This window comes from Aethalodelphis obliquidens, unplaced genomic scaffold (assembly GCF_003676395.1).
Source record: "Aethalodelphis obliquidens isolate GAN/ISIS:26980383/991018 unplaced genomic scaffold, ASM367639v1 scaffold17, whole genome shotgun sequence".
In the NCBI taxonomy this organism is placed as follows: domain Eukaryota; kingdom Metazoa; phylum Chordata; class Mammalia; order Artiodactyla; family Delphinidae; genus Aethalodelphis; species Aethalodelphis obliquidens.
In genome coordinates, this window is record NW_020837961.1 from 19,306,570 (window position 1) to 19,331,362 (window position 24,793).

Sequence of the window (24,793 nt, forward strand, 5' to 3'; positions counted from 1 at the left end):
AGGTGGTTGGACCTAGAATCTGTCATTCAGAGTGAAGTAAGTCAGAAAGAGAAAAACAAACACCATATGCTAACACATATATATGGAATCTAAAAAAAAGAAAAAAATACTGGTTCTCATGGACCTAGGGGCAGGACAAGAATAAAGACACAGATGTAGACAATGGACTTGAGGACACGGGGAGGGGGAAGGGTAAGCTGGGACGAAGTGAGAGTGTGTCATGGACATATATACACTACCATATGTAAAATAGCTAGCTAGTGGGAAGCAGCTGCATAGCACAGGGAGATCACCTTGGTGCTTTGTGACCACCTAGAGGGGTGGGGTAGGAAGAGTGGGAGGGAGATGCAAGAGGGAGGGGATTTGGGGATATATGTATACGTATAGCTGATTCACTTTGTTATACAGCAGAAACTAACACACCATTGTAAAGCAATTATACTCCAATAAAGATGTTAAAAAATAATAATGCAAAAAATATAATATTTCACTTTCACATTTTTCAATAAAAATAATGTAGTTTCTTCACTAAAAAGAAAAGAAAAGAAAGATATACTCACTACAAGAATGAGCATTTTCAAAGTAAGCAACTGCATAGCTGGAAATGTAGCCCCTATTAAAAGAACTATGGCTTAAAACAAAGAAAATTCTCCTTTGAGGCTAAATGCTCTGAGATTAAAAAGTCAGAAAAAACGAGATAAGATTTTAAGGTAAAGGTATGAATATATATCTGTATCCCAAAAATGTTTACACTTTCTCTGCAGGTTTTGGTATCAGTATTCTTTCAACCCATTGTATCCAAGTAATATGCATTTCCAGATTTCTGGTTGTGCATACTATGAGTAAACACAATCTGAGTACCTTTATTTGTAAATGTGACTCTTAATCATTATCATTACATTGGAATGGCTTATTAAGAGAAGTCTTGAACCTAGCTTAAAGAATCTGAATAACTAGGTCCAGGGTAGTCCTACCTGAAGGCAGAGGTATTAACCAGTATATAATATGTCTTATCCAACCCTAATATTCCTAAAATTCTATGTAAATAGAAATATAAATTTAGTTTTTGCAAGTCAATAGTGTACACCTTCCTATGAAATAGGAAGTGAAGCCAGGGAGATGCCAACCTGAGTTATATTGTCATATTTCTGCAGGAGTAGAACCCATGACTGAAGTGTGAAATTTAGATGTTCTAACTTAACCCGAAGGGACTAGACCAACATGATATATTTAGCAGTTTCTTAATATGGACTAATAAAATATTATAGGGAGGTAGCATAGTAGAATGTGTAAGAGCCTGAAACTTCACTGGGTTCAAATCCTGGCCTCTCCATTTACTAGCTTTTCAACCTTAGATAAGTTACTTAACCTCTCTGACCTCCAGTTTCTCTTCTGCAGAACAAGGATATTAATAGTAGACCTGCATCACAAAGTTGTTGTGAGGATTAAATCAGCTAATATATACATATAAAATCACTCAGAACAGTGTCTGCCATATAGTAAACTTTATATTAGTTAAATATTATTATGTGAATCTGTATCAAGTGAACCACCTTTTGGGATTCTGATATTCCTCACTATCCTTCGTGTTTCTCAGGAGTGAATTGGTTTAGGGATGAAGAAGTGGAAAAGACTGATTAAGAGAAAACTCAGATTGAATAGGTAAATCTAGTACTCTGTCATTGTAAATGAATCTTGGGGCCCATTACTATGGTAACTAATAGAAAATTTCCACTAAAAATTTTAAATAATTCAAAAGTGTATTTTATATTAATTACTTTTGAAAAAGGTTAAGTACGTAGTATTTATAGGTAGAATCTTGAACCAGCTTTATTTTTCATGTTTTTGAATATTATTATACTATGTGAAATTATACATCTGGACGTGACCGTTTGCAGACGATATCCAGATTCGATTTTACGAGGAGGAGGAAAATGGTGGAATCTGGGAAGGATTCGGAGATTTTTCCCCCACAGATGTTCATAGACAAGTAAGTGGATGATGATGGCGATGAAGATGATTCTACATTTTCTGCCTTATTGAAATTCACTAGTTTCCATATATAAAACAAGGAAAAATCATAAATATTTATTTAACTTTCATAAAAGAGCACTGTGTCTTGCAGGTGTTCCAGAAAAGTTACCTACCATAGAATTATGGGCAAGGCTGTATTAGACCTCGCAAGGCATTTCATTTGGGTGTCTGATCAGCTAGCCACGAGGCAGTGGCCCTTAGGTCCTTTAGTAGAAATGTTTTAAGTGTTGTATTCATCTGTTCAGGCTTCCATAACAAAATATCATAGACTGGGTGGATGAAACAAAAGAAATTTGTAGCTCATGGTTCTGGAGAGTAGAAGTCCCAGGTCAAGGTCTGACAGTGTCAGTTCCTTGTGAGGGCTCTCTTCCTGGCTTGCAGACAGGCACCTTCTTGTTGTGTCCTAACAGGGCAGAGAGAGAGTAAGCTCTCTGCTCTTCTTTAAAAAAACAGTAATCCTGTCCAATCAGGGCCTTGCCCTTATGACCTCATTTAACCTTAATTCTTCCCGTAAAAGCTCTATCTCCAAATACAGCCACACTGTTAGGGCTTCAACATACGAATTTTGGGGGAACACAATTAGTCCATAACAATGTTCTACCAGTGTTATATGCGGAGACCTGTTAAAAGGGTATTCTAATGAAAAGTGTTGAAAGGAGGAGTCTTCTAGTTGAGGCTGATGTCATCATGATAAATCAAGATCTCCTGGTGACAATTGAGTATACGACTAAGAGATGAAAATGCTGAATCCTCATCTTAATGATTACACTGAACGATTGAGGAATACAGTTTTCACAAAAAGTTGGAAACAATCCAAATGTCTATCAGTAAGTGGCCAGTTAAATAAATCATGGTGTATCTATGTGATGGAATATTGTGCAGTTATTAAAAAGAATGAGTACTCTATGGACTAATATGGAAGAGTCTCAAAGATACAACATTAAAATTTTTTAAAAGGTAGATATAAAGCAAAGTGTATATAAAAAAGATTCTATGTTTATGTTTACATACGCATAAAGAAACTCTGGAAGAATACAACAGAACAGGGAGGGACAGGAATGGCAAGGAGAATTTTCAGTGTACACCATTGTATACCTTTTTATATTTACGAAGCTTGATCCATGTGAATACATTACATAGTGAAAAAATCCAGCTAAAACATCTTTGAGGCGGGGTGTTAAATGCTGACACTGCGTGGCTGCTCAAAGCAGCGGGCCCCTCAGCACCGGTGATTCGGCCCCAAGCATAGTTCAATGAAAAAAATACGTTTTGTTACAAACGCATTAAAGCTATAAGGTGAGATCACATTTTGATAGCATAATACTTTTATTATTGCTCGGTTCTTATTTTATCATTTCTATCATGATTTTCTTTTAAATTTTTTGTCTAGGAGTCCATTTTTAAGTTTCCAAACATTTAAAAGATGTTTGGTTGATGATTTCAACATTATATTGTGGTCATAGAAGGTGGTCTTAGATATAAGTTCTTTGAAATTTTTTTGTCTTTCTCTGTGACTCTATGATCAGTTTTTTTAAAATGTTCCATGTGTACTTGAAAATAATTATATCCTTTCTTTTTTGTTTGGTGGAAGGTTCTGTATATAACTGTTAGCTTGAACTTATTAATTTTGTGGATCAAGTAAAAAAAAAGTCCAGCTAAAAACTGTGAAAATGCCTGACTATTCTGGCACTGCCAGATATCAGTGAGGAGGCTGTCTTATGGGTGTTACCGAATGCCCTGTGTATGCCTAGAGCCTTGGCCATCCTCACCTCACAATACACTGACCCTGTCATGATGTCTCTCTTACAGGGTTTAGTTTTTTGTCTTCATTGGCTGGCAGGCAGGCTGGTAGTAGTACCACCTTCCTCACTCTCTCTTTCCACGACTAGCCTTTCTGATATTGCTGTAAATAATCTTGGAGGATTTTAAGGCTAATTTGGAAAAGGAGAAGATGTATGCAACGTATTTTATTCACGTGATTATTTATACTGAAAGACATTGGAAATTTTAGACGAGTGAACTAATGAAGTTTTGCAATACATTGGCATAATCTTATATTTCAGTTTCACATTGGCAATTTAGTAAAAATGTATGGGTATAGAATTCTAAGGTTGTAAGTTTCTCTAAGGTGTTGTATACTTTTTAGTACCTTGTGTCTAAACGTTGGGCATAAAGAATGTGTTTAATGAGTAGCGTTGCTGGAAAAGAAATGTAGTCCTACTCCAACATTTGGATCTTTGTATCCTGCAGTTTGCCATCGTCTTCAAAACTCCAAAGTATAAAGATGTCAACATTACAAAACCAGCCTCTGTGTTCGTCCAGCTTCGGAGGAAATCTGATTTGGAAACCAGTGAACCAAAACCTTTTCTCTACTATCCTGAAATTAAAGGTAACTTTGTTGTTTAAACACTTGTGCTTGTTGCAACAAGAGGATGGTCTGATTAGAAAAGATCAGGAAGCTTTGAACAGCTTCCTAGTAACTGGTTTCTGGGTCCATGGTGCTTCTTTTTAGAGAAGAAAGAAGTAATATATGATTTGGGGGTCACAGAATTAAGTCTAGCCTTTTAAAATAATGTTATTTCCATTGAGTTTTATATGAGATTTAGACATTTGAAACTTTCTCTTTGAATTTGAGAATCTATCATTTATTGACTACCTCAGGGTTCAGGTAGTTGAGATGAAAAGATAAGGCTTGTTGTGTAGGAGAATCAGCCACTCTGTCAACTGGCCTCAGGCACCATGCACTGCAGAGCTATAAAAATGAATAAGGCAGCATTCTCTTCCTCACAAAGGACACACCGAGAAGGGGAGATCATAAGTCTCCTTCAGTTGTTACAGTGCAAATTATTACTTTGGTAAGTTCCAAAAGTGAGGTGTCCACAAAAACGTAGAAGAATGCAAGGAGAACGAACCTTAGATTCTGAAGAAGCCACCAAGAAGAAGGCTTCTTCAAGGTCCTGAAAATTGGCGATGTATTTCAGTAGTTGAGTGTGCAACAGAGAAGGAAAGGGTTTCCTAGACTTAGGAAACGTGAGGAGCTAAAACAGCTAGTGTTTATTCAGGGAAAAGTGAGCATTATGAGCACTGAGATGCACTCCTGGAGGCCACAGCAGGTGAGGAAGGCCGGGGCCAGGCTCTGTGATTGGCACCTAAAGAGTTTTGCATTGACTCTGGAAAGGGGAATGACCAGGCCAGTTTGGATTTGGAATGATGCCTCTGATTCTCTCTGTAGACACTGAAGAGACTATCTGGGCAGCAGACAGTGAGTCAGAGGAGGAATGCAAGAATCCAAGTGAGAAATAGTGAAGTTAGTGAAGGTCTTAATGCAGTGGAGTGAAAGGAGAAGGTGGATTCAGGAGGCAGTGCAGGGATGGTGTCAAGAGGACCCAGGTGCTGGTTGGGGTAGGGGGTGAAAAGAGAAAATCAGGAGTCCTAGACGGTTCTGGGAATCCCAGCCTGGGAAGGCTGTGATGTGGTTGAACTGATGAAGAGTCAAAGGAGCAAAAGTAGATCTGGGTGGGCAAAGACAGAGTTCAGTTAGGTCCCTGTGGCAGATTCCTAACAGGCCATTCAAAAGGCAGGACTGGAACTCCAGAGAGGGCAGGGTGGGAAATTCACACTGAGACTCCTCTCGGAATGAGGGTAACAGGCCTCAAAGGTTGTTTGTTAACCTGGAGTCCACTCACCCCTATGGGGCTCCATGGCTAGAAGTGTACTTTAAAACAATTAGGTTTTTTTGTAATCCTATTTTGAATTTTACATACTAAAAACTGTGATTCTAAGAAGAGATCCGTAGACTTCACTAGACTGCAAAAGAGGCCGTGGCACAAACATAATTAGAAACCCCTGGACTAGAGGGAAGTGAGACTGGGGAGGGACAGGGCGCCCAGGTCCTGGCTGAGGCTGGAACCCACAAAGGTGCCGCAGCAGCGATCCACATGGCTGCTAATCCTGTGATAGCAACATGGGATGGGGGATCTTTGAGGAGGGCTTTCTTTTCCTAGGATTCATGTTGTGGCAGCAGCATTTAGAAAATGGTTCCATCATTTCTTGTTTCTTCTCTGAGCTTGAGGCCCCTCCACTGATGGGTCAGATGTATAGTGCATTCCGTTATTGGTGCTTTGAAAACACTGTCAGCAGAGGATCCTTTTTTTTCTCTCCACGTGACATTTCGTGCGAAATCCCAGTATATAAACCGGAGAGGCTTGAAGTGGAGGTGGCAAGTCCGCCCACTTGGCTCGTCCAGGAAGGAGGCTTACCTCTCCGCACTTCCCTCCCTGCCCAGGAACTGCCTGAGGGCTTCCGAACGGGCCTTCGGCGTGAAGTTTGAAAATCACTGCTTTGGATTAAGCACCCTGCTTTAAAAGTAGACCCAGAAGAGAAACAGAGCAAAATTGTTTTGCACTTTCTGAGGGAAAAAAAAAAAAAAAAAAAGATTTCTTCTCCTAAAATGCATGTTCAAAATAATGTCAATTTTTCTAACACAGAGAATCAGATAAAAAAAAAGGAAACCCAGATTACCTACACATGTGTAAGCCTAGAAATACTCAAAGCTGAGCTTGGTTTCTAGGCTGCCTGTGTCCCTTTCCCAGTGGTATCGGTGCCTGAAAAGAGTCTGATACAGCAGGGACACGTTCAGACTATTACTTTCTTTGCTACCCTCTTATGGTAGGAGCTATCCAGGGCTGGAGTTAGAGAATGGGGTCTCCTGAAAGTTCAAAATCTCACCTTTATGCGTCAGGCACTTACCTTCCAGGTTGTCATTGACTAAAAGCTCCATCTATAAGAATAGTGTAGAAAACCATCTGGAAAAATAAGAGTTTGTAGTTGAGCTCCACAGAAGGAATGGCCAGCATGTATTGTGGTTGAGTTGTTGTGAGACTAGAACAATTTTATTGAAGATAACAAATTACCTTAGTCTAGAGAACCTTCTGGATTATAAAATCCCAAGTTGAAATAATCACCAGGACAAATGATTGCACCAGGCCTGTGTGACTGGCCAGAAAAGTAGCAGGCCATTTAGCATCCGAGTCGCTATGTGAAGATCAATCTAAACTATACAACCCAAGGAATCATTGTGCTCCTTTCTCAGAAGTCCTTGAATATACCTTCCACTGCCCCCAGCCCCTGCAGTCACTCCTGAACTCATTGCTTCATTTTATATTCTTCACTTATTTTTATCAATATGTAAAATTATCTTACCTATTAATTTATGTGTCTATTGTCTTCTTCCTACCTGTGTTCTTTAGGTCACAGATTTGGTCTTTCATATTTATTGCTACATCTCGGACAACGTAGGTCACGTAGTAGATGCTTGTTAAATATCTGAGAGCTAAGTTATTGTTTGACCAACCAAGTTGCCATCCTCACCCGAAAGACTAGTAACTTGTTGGGTGCCACCAATTAAGACGTTAGACAAAGAAATAGATCATATTCCTCTTGTTGTACAGAATCATGCAGCCCCGAACTCTGCATCCTTTATGGTCATTGACGTTGTGTCTCATAAAAACGTCATGGAGATGGTTGGGTCCAGGAAGACAATCAAAATAATCAGGAGAGGGATGGTTGGCAAGGGAAGAAGAGGGTTGAGGAACTGTTACACAAAAGCAAAGAAAGACCATAATGACTTTTCAGTCTGAAAAGATGGAGATTAGGGAGAAACAGAATCATAATCTGCAGATTATGAAAGGTATGGTCAGGATAAATGCCAGCGTGTTTACTGGCAAACTACAACCCAGAAAGTGGGAATGAGATACTTTTAAGGCACATGCACGCATAAGGTGGTAGAGGCTAAAAGTTTTATCGACATTTGTGAACTAAGCTGTTATCTTAAATCATCAGTTATTAAAGGAAGCAAAGATATGTTGGAGTGTTTCCCTCGAAATGGTGACCTAATATAATGGAATGCTCATTAGACCTTGTATCTGTTCGTCACTGAGCCCTGACCTCATACAAGTCCCTCAACATCCTAGCTTCGGTTTCCTCTTCTGTAAAAGGAGAACTTGTAGTGAGTGGCCACTTAGGTCCATTTTAGAATAGGTTGATGTTTCATAGTACATCCCATGGTCCACTGTCAAAAGCAGACCACAAGGGTAAGTAAACCCAGGGTGAAAATCCCCATGTTCAATTCCATGGCAAGCAAAACAAATGAAACCTCTATTTAAAAAAAAAAAAGCTTGTCACATGGAATTTTCTATATCAGTTTCTTGTTATTAACATCTTAACGGCTGTAGGATAGTTAATATTTTTAAATTGAGTCTTAAAAATTCCCATTTTACAATGAAATAAAACCAGTGAATGTCCCTGTTTTATGTCAAAAGGAGTACATAGCAAATACCAAATGATCTCTTTGCTAGAAGGCGTGTCAGTAGATAACATTTATTTCTAAAGGTGAATATGTTGTCTGCCTTGCTCTTGTATTTCATATTTCTGATGAACTAATATCCCATGTGAGATCAACAGTTTATAGGATGAGTAATAATTGTGACTTAGTTATGATACAACTGATGGAGAAACTTTATCTGTCCAAAACCTTTGATAAGGAAATTGCTCAAGTTTCTCCACTTCGAGGTCACCCTTTCTGGTGGAAGCATGTTTTCTTCAGAGTTGACCCATGCTGGCTTTTTTCTTCCTAGCGAGTCTGGACAGGATCCGTTTTTAAAAGATTATTTTTTAAGGGTACTTTGCTACCCTACTTTCCCCTGCTTATCTTTCAACTGCACTTAGATGATCACGAGATAATCAGTACACAACAGCATTCTTTCTAGCCCTGAGATGACTGAAATGACGACAGAATTAGAAATAAGTGAAGATCTTTCTGAACATAAACAGTGACCAGAACTGATGTGAAGAATCAGAAATAGGACAGTTGTCAAGTATTGGGCTGCTGATTGAAAAAAAGAATACCATATTGACTGTTGATTTAATTTAAACAAAAACCAAAAACTTCTTTCAGTGCTTTATTTCAGAAGAGAGAAGGGAGAAAAAATATATAGGGTGGGAAAATCAGAGAAGGGAAAGAAAGGGAAACAGAAAGAAGAAACAAGAAAGGAACAATAGACCACAAAGGCAGTGGCAGAACTCACAGGGGCAGTGGAGCTGGTGAGAAGCAAAAGAAAAACAGAGCAACCACATGAGGAATGAGGCGGGAAAGTCTCAATAGTATCTAGACTTGGCCAATCAAAAATCTCAGAGGGCATCACTGTATTTCAGTCAAGTAGTGGTCTTAGACTTGCATGAGTCTTAGACTCTCGAGTTACCAATGACTACAGATCCATCTTTTGTTGTCTTTCTGGGATGCACGTGTTTTTATTATTGTGGTGACCACCAAGGAACAGCCTCCAACACCTTATGTCTGCACTGTCTCTGCCTCTCACTTTGACTCTTTATTTTATCCTATGCACCAGCGACAGATGAATCTTTCTAAAATACCACCATATGCATGGCATTCCCCAGTTCAAAAACGTTCCATGGCTCTCCTGCCTGTAAATTAAATCCCTTAGGTTCATAATCCAGGTGCTTGGCAATGTGGTCCCAATCAGCCCCATTTCTCAAGAATTCCTCGTACTGAACTTTCACTTCAGCTAAGCTGATCCACTGCTGTTCTCATAAGCACGCAGTGCACATTGGTTCCTTCGTTACTTTCCCTCTACATCCCCTTCCCAGAACATCCTCCCTTTGCCCTCTCCTGATATAGAGTTGATTCTGGGAAGCCTTTTCCTGAATTTTCCAGCCCACAGAGACTCCCTAGAAGTCCTTCCTTGAACTCCTGGAACCCTAGTTGGCACCATGAATTTAACATATATAGCATTTTAGTGCTTTGTCTCTAAGTCTTTCCCCTACAACCTTAAAATTATATTGGAGGGTTCTTGACAGCAAAGACATGATGTCATACTTCTCTTTATCCTCAGCACTTAGGTCATTGTAGACGCATAATAAATGTTAGCTGATTGGTAACAGTTGTTTTGTATGACCAAGTGAAAATGCTCAGTAATGTTGGTCTCATTCAGTATTTTCAGTCTCTTCATCTTTGATGGGCAGTCTAGTCTCTCACTAACTTGAATGACAGGGGGGACTTAAGAAACAGTGGCAGAGAGAATTTGGGTGTGTACTGTTCTGTGGTCCCTCTGAGGCTGGCTCTTGGTCTTTGTGCTTATTGGAATAAATATAATGCTTCTTGACATTTGGCGTCTCTTCCTCCTTGGGTGCTTTCTATTTCCCTTTAAGATGTTTAAAAATACCATCAGAATCAGTATTCTCTCTGTGGCTAGTAGTGGAGCTGAATCAATCTTTTCTCCTCTGGTTTCTCTTCCTTTAAATACAGATAAAGAGGAAGTGCAGAGGAAACGGCAGAAGCTCATGCCCAATTTCTCAGATAGTTTCGGTGGCGGCAGTGGGGCGGGAGCTGGAGGTGGAGGCATGTTCGGCAGCAGCGGTGGAGGCGGTGGTGCTGGAAGTACCGGCCCAGGTACGAACCAAGCCTGTTCTTTCACATCTGAAAGGGCAGATTTTCTTCTCCTAGATTTCCTTGTCTATGGGTTGAGTGTTGTGACATTACTGAACATGATATATATTACATGACTTAAAATTTCCCAGCAAACTTTTTTCCAAAGAAATGCATGTTTATCTTACAATATGTAGATAGATTAATACCAAAAACTGTAAGAAGGAAAAAAGTCACGAAGGCCAGTTACCCAAAGGATACCTCTTAACATTTTGGTATTTGGTATATATTCCCCCCTCCTTTTTTTTTTTTTGGTACAGTTGTCTTGGTATTCTTTGGAAACATTGGAAAGGTTTCATATTATATCTGCACTATGTTGTAGATACATAAAATCCTGCCATCAAAGATTAACTATTTTTTTTGGCAGGTACATACATTATAATACATATTTATACATTTCTCCAAGCACAGCTGTGATCCTTATTTTGCATAGTGTTTTAATCCATTTACTCGTATGACCTGTTTATTATCATGATTGTGTATAGAGTCGTGTATGCTGCTTTTTCCTAACGGTTTAACATCAGCATTTCCCGATGGTAATAGAAATTTTACATAAGCATCATTTTTAAGCATCATTTTAATGACTTGTAATAATTCATCAAATGAACAAACCGTAGTATAACTTACTTGAAGATTATTTCCTGTTTCTTATCTAAAACGTTGGCACTGAACTCCTCTATCCACATTGCTTTTCTTTTATTCCAGATAATTTTTGTAAATTAGATTCTCTGAAGTGAAATTACTACGTCAGAGAGTACGACAACTAACACTCACTGCTTCCCAGAGTTTTACCAGCTTGTGCTTCCAGCAGAAACGCATGAGAGTAACCAGTGGGGGCATGTTTCTCTTGAGGAGCCAGTATATGTTTCTGTATTTTGTTTTGTTCAGTTTTTCCCTCCAGGGGTTACTTTACTGTCTTCTGTGTCAGCAAGTCTGAGTCTGGGTGGCAGCCACTCACCGTTAGCCTCTCCCCTCCATGCAGGAGTGGGAGACTTTCTCCAGCATGAGCTCCTCCACGCTGCCCAGAGCCTGGGGTCTGCCTGGGTTGCCAAAAATGTAACCTGGCCAGAGTCGAATTCTGATCGTCCCAGGACCCCCAGTGATGTGCCTTATCACTAAGTCTCAACAGAAGGACCGTGTCGGGCACACCAAAGCCTGTTCTCACCAGAGGGAGGGACAGTAACGTTTGCTGAGTTTCTTTTTATTTAAAAAATCATCATGAGGTTTCATTTGTTTTGCTTGCCATTTCAGGGTATGGCTTCCCACACTATGGATTTCCTACATATGGTGGAATTACCTTCCACCCTGGAACCACTAAATCTAATGCTGGGATGAAGCATGGTAAGTAACACTTTTCTTTTTTTTTTAGTACTGAGAAAAGAACGAAAAAAATTATTTAAAAATTAATTAAAGCCAAAAAGTTTTTTTTTAATCATTACTCACCACAACATTATCTTGAAAAAAAATTGATGAATGCCAGTAAATTAAGAAGATACTTCTTTTCCAAAAAATTATCATTTCCTATGGAGAGTATAGATTCTATTCCTGATACTATATTTAAATTTATACATTTACTTTGTACGTGGCATGAACAGGGGAAAGAAAAGAACATTAAATAGGACTTGACTATAGTCTATACATAGACTATAGTCTATACATTAAATAGACTTGACTATTCAAACATAAAAAAGTCACCAAACTTAGCTGTTTTCTCTCTTTTTTCTTAAATACTACACTTTTGAAGACACTTAGAGGTTTATAGGGATGGTCTTTTCTCATCAAATGTATCCCCCTGGGGGCTTCCCTGGTGGCACAGTGGTTAAGAATCACCTGCCAATGCAGGGGACACGGGTTCAAGCCCTGGTCCGGGAAGATCCCACAGGCCGCAGAGCAGCTATGCCCATGCGCCACAACTACTGAGCCTGCGCTCTAGAGCACGTGAGCCACAACTGCTGAGCCCACGTGCCACTACTGCTGAAGCCCACGTGCCTAGAGCCCATGCTCCGCAACAAGAGAAGCCACCACAATGAGAAGCCCACGCACCACAATGAGTAGCCCCTGCTTGCCACAACTAGAGAAAGCCCGCGCACAACAACGAAGACCCAGTGCAGCCAAAAATAAATTAATAAATAAATTTACAACAACAAAAAATGTATCCCCTAATTAGCAGTTGTCACATCATGTGTTCATACTTCTGTTACATGTCCATTTTAGTGTACTCATTGAAGAAATAATACAACAAGGTCTTCTCATGTATTTCAACACCTGTTTTACGTCAGGTGCTTTTACATGTTTTAACTGTAATCTTTATGATTCCTCTGTAAGGAAAATATTAGTGTCTTCATTTTACAGACAGAGCACACCAAGGTTCAGAAATGATCATTCACTCACTGAAGGTACCTATCTGTTCGTGGCAGAACCAGGATTTGAACCAGGTCTGCCTGTAAAATCTCCGTGTTCTCATAGTAGCTGTCAGGTAGCATAGTAGGACCTGAAAGATTGTGATCAGAAACAGTGCACTGGATAGCTCCCACACCAAAGAATATAAATTGAGATCACATCTTCACAACCTGCTTGAGCATTAGGGAAAAAAATAGCTGCTCTGTTTTCAAGAACTTTAAAAATTCCACTTCCTTGCAATTCCTAGAAGAGCTTTATTTCATTTTTCTCCTTTACAGATAAACAGAATGAGGTGTACATTTTTAGAAATGTAAAAAAAAAAATTTTTAAGGTCTTAAATAAGTTTTCAGCACAAGAAAAAAGAATTTGTAACTATATATGCTGATGGACGTTAACTGGACTTCCTGTGGTGATCGTTGTGCAGTGTGTACAAGGACTGAGTCATTATATTGCACACCTGAAATTATTACAGTGTGATACCTCAATTTAAAAAAAGTTTTTTGCAAGTGACTTTAAAATAGCTCCAAAACGTGTTACTTATGACCATTTTAAAAGGAATTTTAAATTGTTGTTTTTCTTTTCCCTTTGCAGTAACCCTGCCTCCTACCTTTATCTGACCTTTGCTGAAACAGTGAATTATAACTTAATTAATAGATTTTACTGAGGAAAAAAAGCTGAATTTTTGCTTTTATCTTAGGAACCATAGACACCTCATCTAAAAATGACCCTGAAGGTTATGACAAGAGTGATGACAGAGAGGCCATAAATCTCTCCGGGCAGGCAGCAGAGACCACCAAGCAAGATAAAGAGTCCTGCAAGCGGGGCACTGAGGCTGATCTGGCGTACTCAGTAGGAGTAAAGGAGGAGAAGCACAGCTCCCAGGGTGAGTGAGCATACAGAGGACTGCACTGTACTGCTTGGTGAGGGCGTGGGTCAGTTCTAGGTGGACAACCTATTTCCAGAAGACAGGTTTATTTTCTGTTGACCTCAAGGCGATACATCAACATCTAGTTCAGCGTGCTCTTCAGAGCCCTGTGTGCCTTTTGAAAAGCATGTGCCAGGTTATTTTATTCACACTGGGATTTCCACTTTCCCAGTGTTATATTTGAATATAAAGTACATAAATTTACATGTGCTTCTCTAGTCGTGGTCATGCAGTTTTAGGGTATCACGAGAGATAACCTAAATCATTTCCACCACAGATAAGAGAGAGCAGTTTGCATAACTTTAACAGTCTCCCTTCTCTCGACTGTCATACTGAAGTGGAATTTCGCCTGAAAATAAGGACTTTTCCCTTTATCCTGATGCCTTCTTTGAAGAGTTAGGATTAGGAGGGACAGTGCATATTTGGAACCAGAACCCATTAGAGTATGTGTCATGGGTCTAGGTCATCCTAGATTATGCCTGGAAGACTTTTTCTGTAAGAGAAAGATAGTAAATATGTAGAGTTGTGGGCTACATATGGTTTCTATTGCATATTCTTTTTTTAACACCCCTTCAAAAATGTACCAACCATGCTTAGCTAGGGGGCCGTATAAAAGCAGGCCACACACTGGATTTGACCTGCAAGCCACAGTTTTCCTCCCGTTGACCTTCAGGAAGCAAAGTTTACAAAAACACCAATGGCTCTTGGAGAGTCTGTATCTCTGCGGCAGAGACTGATTTTTGACACTTTTTGCCTAACAAGAGAGTCGTTCAAGACTCCCATGAAGGATTATTCCACCAAGAGATTATTTACAATTGTGGCAAAACCCAGTTGACATTATTGGAGATTGATTGTTCCCCTTAAGATAACAGAAACTTCTGAATTTCTTTTCCCCGAACAGACTGTAGACAGATTTTTTTGAGGTCAGCCTCTATATTTGTCAGTGAGCCAATGTCCAGCTGTGCTTTTTCTAGTGAGCACAACCCAGAAGCCCCAAAAGGAGCATTTTCCACTAAGTCGATGTGTCTCAGGGTATCAGAACACTGATGCCGACAGTCGTGGCCTCAAGCATGGCATTCCTGTAGAGCAAGTCGAGTGGAACTCAACTGTGATCGTGATCCACTGCCTTGCAGATAACCTCTTTCTGGAGAAGGCTGTGCAGCTTGCCAAGCAGCATGCCAACGCCCTTTTTGACTACGCAGTGACAGGAGATGTGAAGATGCTGCTGGCTGTCCAGCGCCATCTCACTGCAGTGCAGGACGAGAATGGGGACAGGTAAGTCAGAACTTTTGCAAACAAGGGTTGTTTTAAAGGGGCGAAGAGAGAAAAGTATTGTATGCATGCTGGCTAGAAATGAGAAGACTTGATCAAAGTTATTGGGTCCTGCAACTGAAACACCCTCTCAAGGAAAATAATGTGTCAGTAAGGTTGAGTGGCACAGTGGCACAATCTCCTTCTCCTGTCCTGTGGCTGTCACCTCTTGGGCTCTAAAATAGCAAGGATACTCATCTAAGAGTACAGCACCCTGGGCGAGAAAACTAAGATGGGTGTGGGGAATGGTACTTTTTTTTTTTTTTTTAACATCTTGACTGAAGTATAATTGCTTTACAATGGTGTGTTAGTTTCTGCTGTATAACAAAGTGAAACAACTATACATATACATATATCCCCATATCCCCTCCCTCTTGCATGTCCCTTCCCTCCCACCCTCCCTACCCCACCCCTCTAGGTGGTCACAGAGCACCGAGCTGACCTCCCTGTGCTATGCAGCTGCTCCCACCAGCTATCTGTTTTGCGTTTGGTCGTGTATGTAGGGAATGGTACTTTTTGAAAAGCCCTGCTTGATTTGTTGGAATACGATTTAGAATCATATTTACTAAACAAGCACTTATTTATTGGAATAGGAATATTTGCTTTATTTATTCGAATAATATAATAAAATTTGGTCTTACCAAATCCCTAAAGCGCTTGTTATCCCCGCTGCATATTTGTCATGATAATATTCTCAAGGAAAAGCCCAGTAGAGACAGCACAACAGCAGCAACAAAACCATTAGGAGGCCGTTGTCATGCTCTCCCAGTTACTGGTTCCTCTTCTACTGCCTCTGTTGACGGTCACCAGGCTGTGACGGAATCCGACTCCTGTGACTGCTCTAACCCGCATTGTGTGGGAGTCTAACATTCCAAGCACCGTGCTTCCCATTCCTGCTGTTACTGAGCTTGTATTTGCAAAGACACCTGGCTTCTTTCTAAAACGGTTCTCCTAGTCCTTTCATTGAGACTTCTAAAATGATCTCAAAAGCCTATAAAAATAACGAGTGACAGCAGCCCTCAAATCCAAGTCAAGTGCTTTATCTAAAACCTTCCCAAAATAGTGTCAGCAATGAGAAATCCTTCTCTGTGGAAGAGCTCTTGGGCGCTGTGTTTTAAACCTCAGTTTAAACACTGAACCAAATGCTTTAGGAAAGTGCCAGCCTCAGGGTTTCAGACAGAGACCTTTGTTCTCATTCCTTGCAGCTTAACCAAGGATGTGGTGTAACCACTGGCCTCGTTAATACAGTACGAGAGGAACCAGTACAGCCTTCTTTGTGTAAAGTCATGAACAGCAGAGTGTTTTTTACAGGGTTAAATAATCCATTTAGCATTCAATAGCATATAATCACAAGAGAAAGCAGTTAACCAAGACAGGACAGTAGCATTTCAGGTGACTTTTTTAGGGACCTGCTGATGAGCCTAAGAAAGACGAGCATAGGTAAGTTAGAAAGGGACTGCTGGTGTTCGAAGGGAGGATTGTGGAAAGGGACACAGGCACATGCATTCAGGTGAGGGCACTGAGGGGAAGGTATAGACGTGTGTAAGGACCTGGATGCATGTGGAGAGGCTGGGGAGGTGGCTTTCCCTGCCCAAGCAGGAGATGAACCCTTAGAGTCCCCGCCCTGGACCCCAAACATACTCACGCAAGCAGGCCTGCGAGGCTTGTCGCAGCTGGAGGCCAGAGGGGTGAGACCTGGGGAGACCAAGGAGTCCTCGTAAGAATATAGACAAGGGATAGCTTTTGGCCTCACAGCTCAGCCCCTTGTTTTCACTGAGTTTATCGTATTCAGCTAATAATCTGAATCCTGTGGCCGTTAGTCATCACAGAAAATACAATGAAGAAAAAAAATAAAAAAGCTTCTGGTACTGGGGAAATTCCCACGAGGGTGTGAAAATCTATGGGGGAGGGGGAATGTGCTTCTGCTACAAAGTGCTGAGCTGCACATGGAAATTTTTAGGCAGTTTTTGAAGTACGACCTTTTTCTTGGTACATGTGCATCATGTCTGCGTCAGACTTTGGGCCCTTTTCAGCAGTCTTCTTCCAGCCCTACGGTTCAAAAGACAGGACTGAAACCCTGAAATCATTCATTTAAAAAATCTCTCAAATAACGAAGTCGCACTTTAGTTTTTCAGGCTCTCCTGAGTCAATGTTAATCCCAAGTAATAAACACTTGCTATTTCCAAGAAGGTGGCCTGAATAAAATGACACCTAATATCTTTAGAGAAAAGCCAGCCTGTGCCTCAAATCCCGTATGTACTGCCTCCCTGGGATCCTCAGAGCGCTCTGCATCATAACCTGTCCATACTTCGGAGGGTTCATCCTCCTGCATGTGCATCTGCAACTCTACAGAGCAGTGCCCATGTGCCCCTGAAGCAGGAGAGCTTAAGGGATTAAGAGATGGCTTTGGGGCAAGACAGTCCTGGACTTAATATACGACCTGGATTGAGTTCTATTATACCCGTAAGTCTCACTTTCATCACCTGAAAAATAAGGATAATATCACCTACCTCATAAGATTGTTGTTGTGATTAGTCAGATACTGTATGTCAAGTGCTTGGTGTGGTCTGGTATTAGAAGCTCTAAACAAATAGTAGCCACTTTTTATTGTTGAGTCGTTTCCAATTAATTTTAAGTTTTCTTAACAATTAAAAAAATTTGTTCCTAGGAGTGATGATTGGCACCTGCCAATATTTTCAGCCTCATTAGTGTTCGCCCTAAGTTTGTTCAGTCGTCCTTATTTTAGTGCCTAAACTGTGTGCCAGGGCTATAAGGCTGACCCAGAGGGAGCCAGCCTCTGAGAGGATCACAGGCCAGAGAGGAGGATGTATAGCAAACTGCAGTCGCTCAACCAAGCAGTAAACTTGAGGGTAGGCAGCTTGCTCTGCCTAGGAAGTTGAGGAAGTCTTCTCCAAGGATGTAAGGTTTGCACTGGCATATGAAGGATAAAGAGGTGCCGCTGAGGCAGAGAAGAGGAGCAAAACCATTGCAGGCAGAGGGACTGACTCGGTGGAGAGATACAGTTACATTGTTCCTTCAGAAGTTTGCGTCTAGAGTCTTCTCCCCATAGTTAAGAGCCTGACTCCATTCTCCCCTCTTGGGATCTAGGAAGATCTTAAAAAGCCACCACACTGTATTCGGGAGGAGGTGGCAGAGCTACGGGAGATATCTACACTCTTCTGAACAGATCCTAGTGCAGCCATTTTACACACGTCACCTGTGTGTCGGGGTAAGTCAGGGAAAAGTCAGAGGAGCAAGTGCAAGGCACAGAGGCAGAGCTGGGATTTGAACATAGGTTTCTGTGTCTCGAAGCCCGGGTTCCTTTACACCTCAAGGGTCCAAACTGAATGTCCCCAGAGACCAGAGAGCAGGCAGGTACTGGAAATGAGTAGGCAGTAAAGCCTCCCCACCTTGGATACAAGATGTTTCATAGATTCGAGACACCTGGGGGCCAAAGAAAACTAGGTATGAGAGCCAGATACAGTCTGGGAGTCTAATCCTACCTTGGGAATCTTTTTTTTTTTTTTTCCATGAACAGTCTAGTTGATTATTGCCACTGTATTTTTGTTCCAGTGTCTTACACTTAGCAATCATCCATCTTCATGCTCAGCTTGTGAGAGATCTGCTAGAAGTCACATCTGGCTTGATTTCTGAAGAAATTATCAACATGAGAAATGATCTCTACCAGGTAAGCAGAAATATCGAGGAGACAACCGTATAAAAATCCATCGTTTGTACATGTGTGCGTGCGCACGTGTTTCTTAACAGTAGCATATAACGTTAACAGTTAATAAAACAAAATGTCTCTGAAGGTAATATCTTAAAAGCCCATTACATGGGAATGTTCTTTTATGAATTAGGATCCTTTGATCTGTGGGTGCAATAGCAGTCACCCCACAATGAAATTCAGCATCCTGCTGGGGGACTGCAAACTTTAAACTTCAGAAATCTGCCAAAGCAGTCGATCCAGCATAGAATAAATATGTCACATCTGTCAAGAAAAAATGCAATTGAAGAAAAGTTAAGTTTGAAAAGCTAGTGATTTACAAGAATTTTGAAGTCTGCTAAACATGTTGACAGCATCTAGATTAAATGCATATCAAATGAAGGGTGCTGAATCAGAATACAGAAAGGTAAAAAGGTTGCTTGAGAAGGAAGAAGTGTCTTTCAGAAACAGAAAGCTCAAGGTGAAGAAAACAGGGGACACCAAAGGGATTTGCCCAAATCAGGTTTACACAGAAATTGGGTGGGTTCAAAAGCAGCTTCGGGACCTCTGTTACAGAGGTCTTCAAATATTTCAGATAGGGGAGTTGACTGGAGACTCAGTGAGGCTGCCTGTTGGGCACATGCAGATTTCAGGTGAGGAAAGGAGATTAAAACTGTTGGACAGAACCAAAGCCTGGATGCTGGGTGTAGGGAGCCGGCAGACCTGGACCAACCTGTCTGGCTAAGGGACCAAACAAGCAGGACGTGAGCAGGGTTCCGCTCTCCAGAGCTGCTCCCTCCTCCCTCCCAGGGCACTCTCTCTTCCTGCTGCCTTTCCCCGGCCCCCTCAGTCTTCTCTACAGACTCCTGGTCTTGCCGCCTTCTCGGCTTTCCTGTTTTCTCCTTCTCTTCACACGAACCAGAGTGACTTCCCAAACTTCCTTGGCCTCTGTGGTATGCTCGGATGCCTGAGTCGAGCACATCCCTTACTCTAAAAATACAGACAGCCATCATGCATAATTATTTACACAGTAAAGGTGTCTGTTCCAGTTCTCAACTTTTTAAAGCAGGTGATGTGAATCATTTTTATTTCCTCAAAGCAGAAGTCCTGAAATGTTTACATGTATCTCTCGATAGATTTTTATCTGTGGACAGGTGTTTCCCGATAAGGGAAAGTAATGGATGTAAGGCTTTGGCTGTCATGCTTAAGATCAAAGGAAAAATGAAGTTGGGGATTCTTCACTGACTCATAAAATAACTAGGATGAGGTCTAATTTTAGACATATATTTAAAGGATAGCTTCTTCAGATTTTCATACCATTTTGGGTGTTGCTGGTATTTGGAAAGTCATTTGGCCCTTAGAGCTTGACTCTCGCAGGCTTTTGGACTGATTGTCCCTTTTCACCATCCCAAGTGTACAAATAAAACTAGAAATGGGATGTTGTCACCTCTCAGTCCTCCTTTCGAAGGCAGCTTAACTTCACTGCCTGGAGGTCAGATTGAAGGAATTGCTTGTTTTTCTGTTTATAAATAGGACCTGCAAAGGACACCGCACAACAGGATATTAGTAGTTGTGATGTATTATGTGCCAAACTCCTTACTGTATCATTTGGGTACATATATTGAGACTCTCCAGTGTGCTGGAGACAAAAACTCTCAAACCACCACCTTTGACACTTGTGTGCCTTCTGATTTGGGGAGTCTCAGGAGAATGCAGGTCCGTTTTCCCCACCTTACGTTGTTCTCATTGATGGGCAAGGATTCGGGATCCCCCTGGTTTGCCTTTTAGGTCTTACACACACACCCAATGGCAACTTTTATTTGAGAACTAGAAACCCACTAAGATTTAGACTTTCATTTATCTGTTGTAAACGTTTCCTCTTAGCTATTCATGATGGGAAATTAGTTCCCTAAGTAATGTGGATTATTTGGCAATTGTCTTAAACATTCTCCCAGAATACCTTTCACTAATCTTAGTACATTTCTGTGGCCATCTGTCACGATCAAATCTCTCTGCCACCCACCCTCTAGAGAAAGACACACTCAAAATAATCCAAGTGCATAGGGTTAAGATTTTTCTGAAAATACTTCTGAAACCTGTTCCCTTTAAACCCTCTTTTCCTCTCCCATTTCCCTCCCCACAACATAAACAACAACTCCAGTGTGTGTGATATCAACTGTTTTATTTGCATATGTTCCTGTAAAACATTAGTGGGGTTTTTGCGCATGTATTGTTTAATGTTTCTAATTATTATAAATATAATATGTATTCATAGTTTTTAAAATAGTACATAAGGATATACGTTAGAGAATCAAGGTTACCCTCCCTGGCAGCATATACGTCTCCCAGCCCCACTCCCAAATATAACTATTGTGTTTATAAATATTTTCCCAGGTATTGGTTACATAAAAATATATATAACTTTAAATAGACAGATATTTTAGTATATCCTTACACACAGTCCACATTATATTATACATACTGCTCCTGATTTGCATAAATCTTTTTCTTAAATTTTAAATACAATTATAGATTTATAGGTGGTTACCAAAAAAAAAAAAGTGTACCAGGAGTCCCACGTACCCTTGACCCAGTTTCCCCAGTGGTAACTTCTTGCATAACTCTTGTCCAGTATCAAAGCCAGGAAATTGACCTTGATAGAATCCACAGATCTCATCTGGGTTTCATCAGTTTTACACACACTCATTTGTGTGTGTCCATATAGTTCTTCATGCATGTATTTTTTTTTTTTTTGCATTCTGCGGGCCTCTCACTGTTGTGGCCTCTCCCATTGTGGAGCACAGGCTCCGGACGCGCAGGCTCAGCGGCCATGGCTCACAGGCCCAGCCGCTCCGCGGCATGTGGGATCCTCCCGGACTGGGGCACGAACCCGCGTCCCCTGCATCAGCAGGCGGACTCTCAACCACTGCGCCACCAGGGAAGCCCCATGCACGTATTTTTTAATTGCATAAGTGGCTTTGTGCTACATGTCACTATATTTCTGCCTTCACTGCTTATGCGATTTATCCACGCACCTGTGTGTACAGCTAGTTCCTTGTTTCTACTCCTGAAGAGGATCCCATAGTTTACATCTTCCACCTGTTATGTACCTGTTCCCCAGCAGTGGACACTGAACCAGCTTCTCTCTTCCTACCTGCACAGACAGTACTTCAGTGAAGAGTCTCACCCATGTGCCCTTGTGGATTTGTGTCAGATACACAGACAGGAGTGGGATTGCTGAGGCATTTGTGTACTTGGCTCTGCAGAGTGTCTGCATAAGTCCATATGCCAGCAGGCATGGCATGAAAAGTTCCTGGATTCCTACATTGTGTAACTGCTTAAGATATAATCCTGGGGTTTAAGATCTAAAGCCTAAAATGTCATAGACAACCTTCATGGGATCATAGGGAAAAAAACTTAAAAAAATTTTTTTTACTCATGGTAAGAGATTTTGTATGATATGAAACTTATATTGAAACTACAGAAACTAAATCTCTGAATGGTATCATGTGATTTCAGATCTTTTTTCCAGTATCGTTCTCTTTCCTTTTCCCATCTCCCCAAATAACATATCTGATTATAAACACAGCTTTTATTTACTTATTTATTTTTTGAGAGGAAGGCTCTTGGCTATAATGTCTAAAGTTCTGAGGACATGATTCATTTCAAGCCAGGATATAGTTCTAAGGGATGAAAAAAATAAGGGTGAGAGTGGAAATTTAGAAAAAAAATCCGTTTCTGTTATATTAAATAATCACTGTAGCAGCTTCCCTGGTGGTGCAGTGGTTAAGAATCCGCCTGCCAATGCAGGGGACACAGGTTCGATCCCTGGTCTGGGAAGATCCCACACGCCGCGGAGCAACTAAGCCCGTGCGCCACAACTACAAGCCTAAGCTCTAGAGCCCGCGAACCGCAACTACCAAGCCCGTGTGCCACAACTACTGGAGCCCGCGCACCTAGAGCCCATGCTCCGCAACAAGAGAAGCCACTGCAATGAGAAGCCCGCGCACCACAACGAAGAGTAGACCCCACTCGCCGCAACTAAAGAAAGCCCGCACGCAGCAACAAAGCCCAACACAGCCAAAAATTAATTAATTATAAAAAAAATAATCACTGTAATGAGACTTAGGCAGCACAAGCATCTTTCATCCTGTTTACATGTGCCATGCCCCGGCCAGGATGTCGGTGGCCCACCTGTTGTCACTGCTACAGCCACTAACTGCTTACTGAGAAGGAAAGTTTAGGCAAATTGTCACTAGACAGGCTGGATTTCACAGGCTTCTGTGAAATAGACTGACTTGTATAAAAATACACTGCTGTTCTGTGTCAGTGGCCTCAGTTCTTTGAAAGATACTTCCATGATTGTGTCTGTCTTAACTGATTTTGAAAACACGCAGTTTTCAAAACATCTCATTTGCATTCACTGAGGTACTGCTTCGTGGGCAGCGTAATCAAATGGACTGTTTACACACTTATTAGGTGTCAGCAACTCAGCTTGTTTGTCCATCCGAGCCCTCTTAGTGAGAGGTAGTTCTCTGGTCCTAGTATGACTTTGAGAATCCTCTAAAATGGGAGTGATAGAGTTCTATCCATTGGTCTCATGGAGCCAGTCCACGGAACAGTAGTTTTTAATTTAGCACATTTTTTTTCCATGTCAGTATAGAATGACAGCACCTTTGTTAATTGGTTTCTATCGGGCAGTTTATTTAAACTTCTTCAGTAAAACCATAGCCTTGATGTGATTTGTTAACATGATTTTTCAGCTGAAGGTAGACTCCTAGAAATTCAAGAAAACTAAATTTACTAATAGATGAGTTAACATATCAACAATCACTTGGCTGTAGTGAGAAACAAGAAAGCTATTAAGAATTGTAAATATAAAAAATAATCTTGATAATTGAACGACTAAATGTTAGTCCAGTATATATATTGGATTGGCCAAAAGGTTCGTTCGGTTTTTTCCGTAAGACGGCTCTCACAGCACTTGGTTGTCTTTAGCTTCATTCAGAACAATTTTGTTAGATTGTATGTGACAGCTGTCATATCAGCGTGCATTTAAAAAAAGACTTACCAAAATTGGTGATTTTTTTGTGTAGCCATTTTAATATTGAAGATGGAAGGAAAACATTTTCGGCCTGTTATGCTTTATTATTTCAAGAAAGGTAAAAACGCAACTGAAACACGAAAAGATTTGTGCAGTGTATGGAGAAGGTGCTGTGACTGATTGAACGTGTCAGAAGTGGTTTGCGAAGTTTCGTGCTGGAGATTTCTCGCTGGACGATGCTCCGCGGTCTGGTAGACCAGTTGAAGTTGATAGCAATCAAATCGAGACATTAATTGAGAACGATCACCATTATACCACTAGGGAGATAGCCGACATACTCAGAATATCCAAATCAAGCTTTGAAAATCATGTGCACCAGCTGGGTTACGTCAGTCACTTTGATGTTTCAGTTCCATGTTAAGCGGGGAAAAAACCTTCTTGACCCTATTTCTGCATGCGATTCTCTACTTAAACGTAACAAAAACGTTCCATTTTTAAAACAAATTGTGACAGGTGATGAAAAGTGGATACTGTACAATAATGTGGAATGGAAGAGATCGTGGGGCAAGTGAAATGAACACCACCAACCACACCAAAGGCCAGTCTTCATCCAGAGAAGGTGATGTTGTGTATATGGTGAAATTGGAAGGGAGTCCTCTGTTATGAGCTCCTTCTGGAAAACCAAACGATTAATTCCAACAAGTACTGCTCCCAATTAGACTAACTGAAAGCGGCACTCGACTAAAAGCGTCCAGAATTAGTCAACAGAAAACGCATAATCTTCCATCAGGATAACACAAGACCGCATGTTTCTTTGATAACCAGGCAAAAACTGTTACAGCGTGGCCGGGAAGTTCTGATTCATCCGCC

The 24,793-nt window shown here is 40.9% G+C and overlaps 1 protein-coding gene across 7 annotated transcripts in view; it reads left to right on the plus strand.

The window, feature by feature from the left end:
* Positions 1-24,793, plus strand: part of NFKB1 (nuclear factor kappa B subunit 1) — a 122,054-nt gene that overhangs the window by 86,062 nt on the left and 11,199 nt on the right. For all 7 annotated transcript variants that reach the window (XM_027117017.1, XM_027117015.1, XM_027117011.1 and 4 more), the window contains 7 exons: positions 1,899-1,990; positions 4,285-4,423; positions 10,358-10,501; positions 11,789-11,878; positions 13,635-13,820; positions 14,996-15,137; positions 18,747-18,861. In XM_027117017.1, coding sequence (XP_026972818.1) covers positions 1,899-1,990; positions 4,285-4,423; positions 10,358-10,501; positions 11,789-11,878; positions 13,635-13,820; positions 14,996-15,137; positions 18,747-18,861 — 908 coding nt within the window. The remainder of the gene's footprint in view (positions 1-1,898; positions 1,991-4,284; positions 4,424-10,357; positions 10,502-11,788; positions 11,879-13,634; positions 13,821-14,995; positions 15,138-18,746; positions 18,862-24,793) is intronic.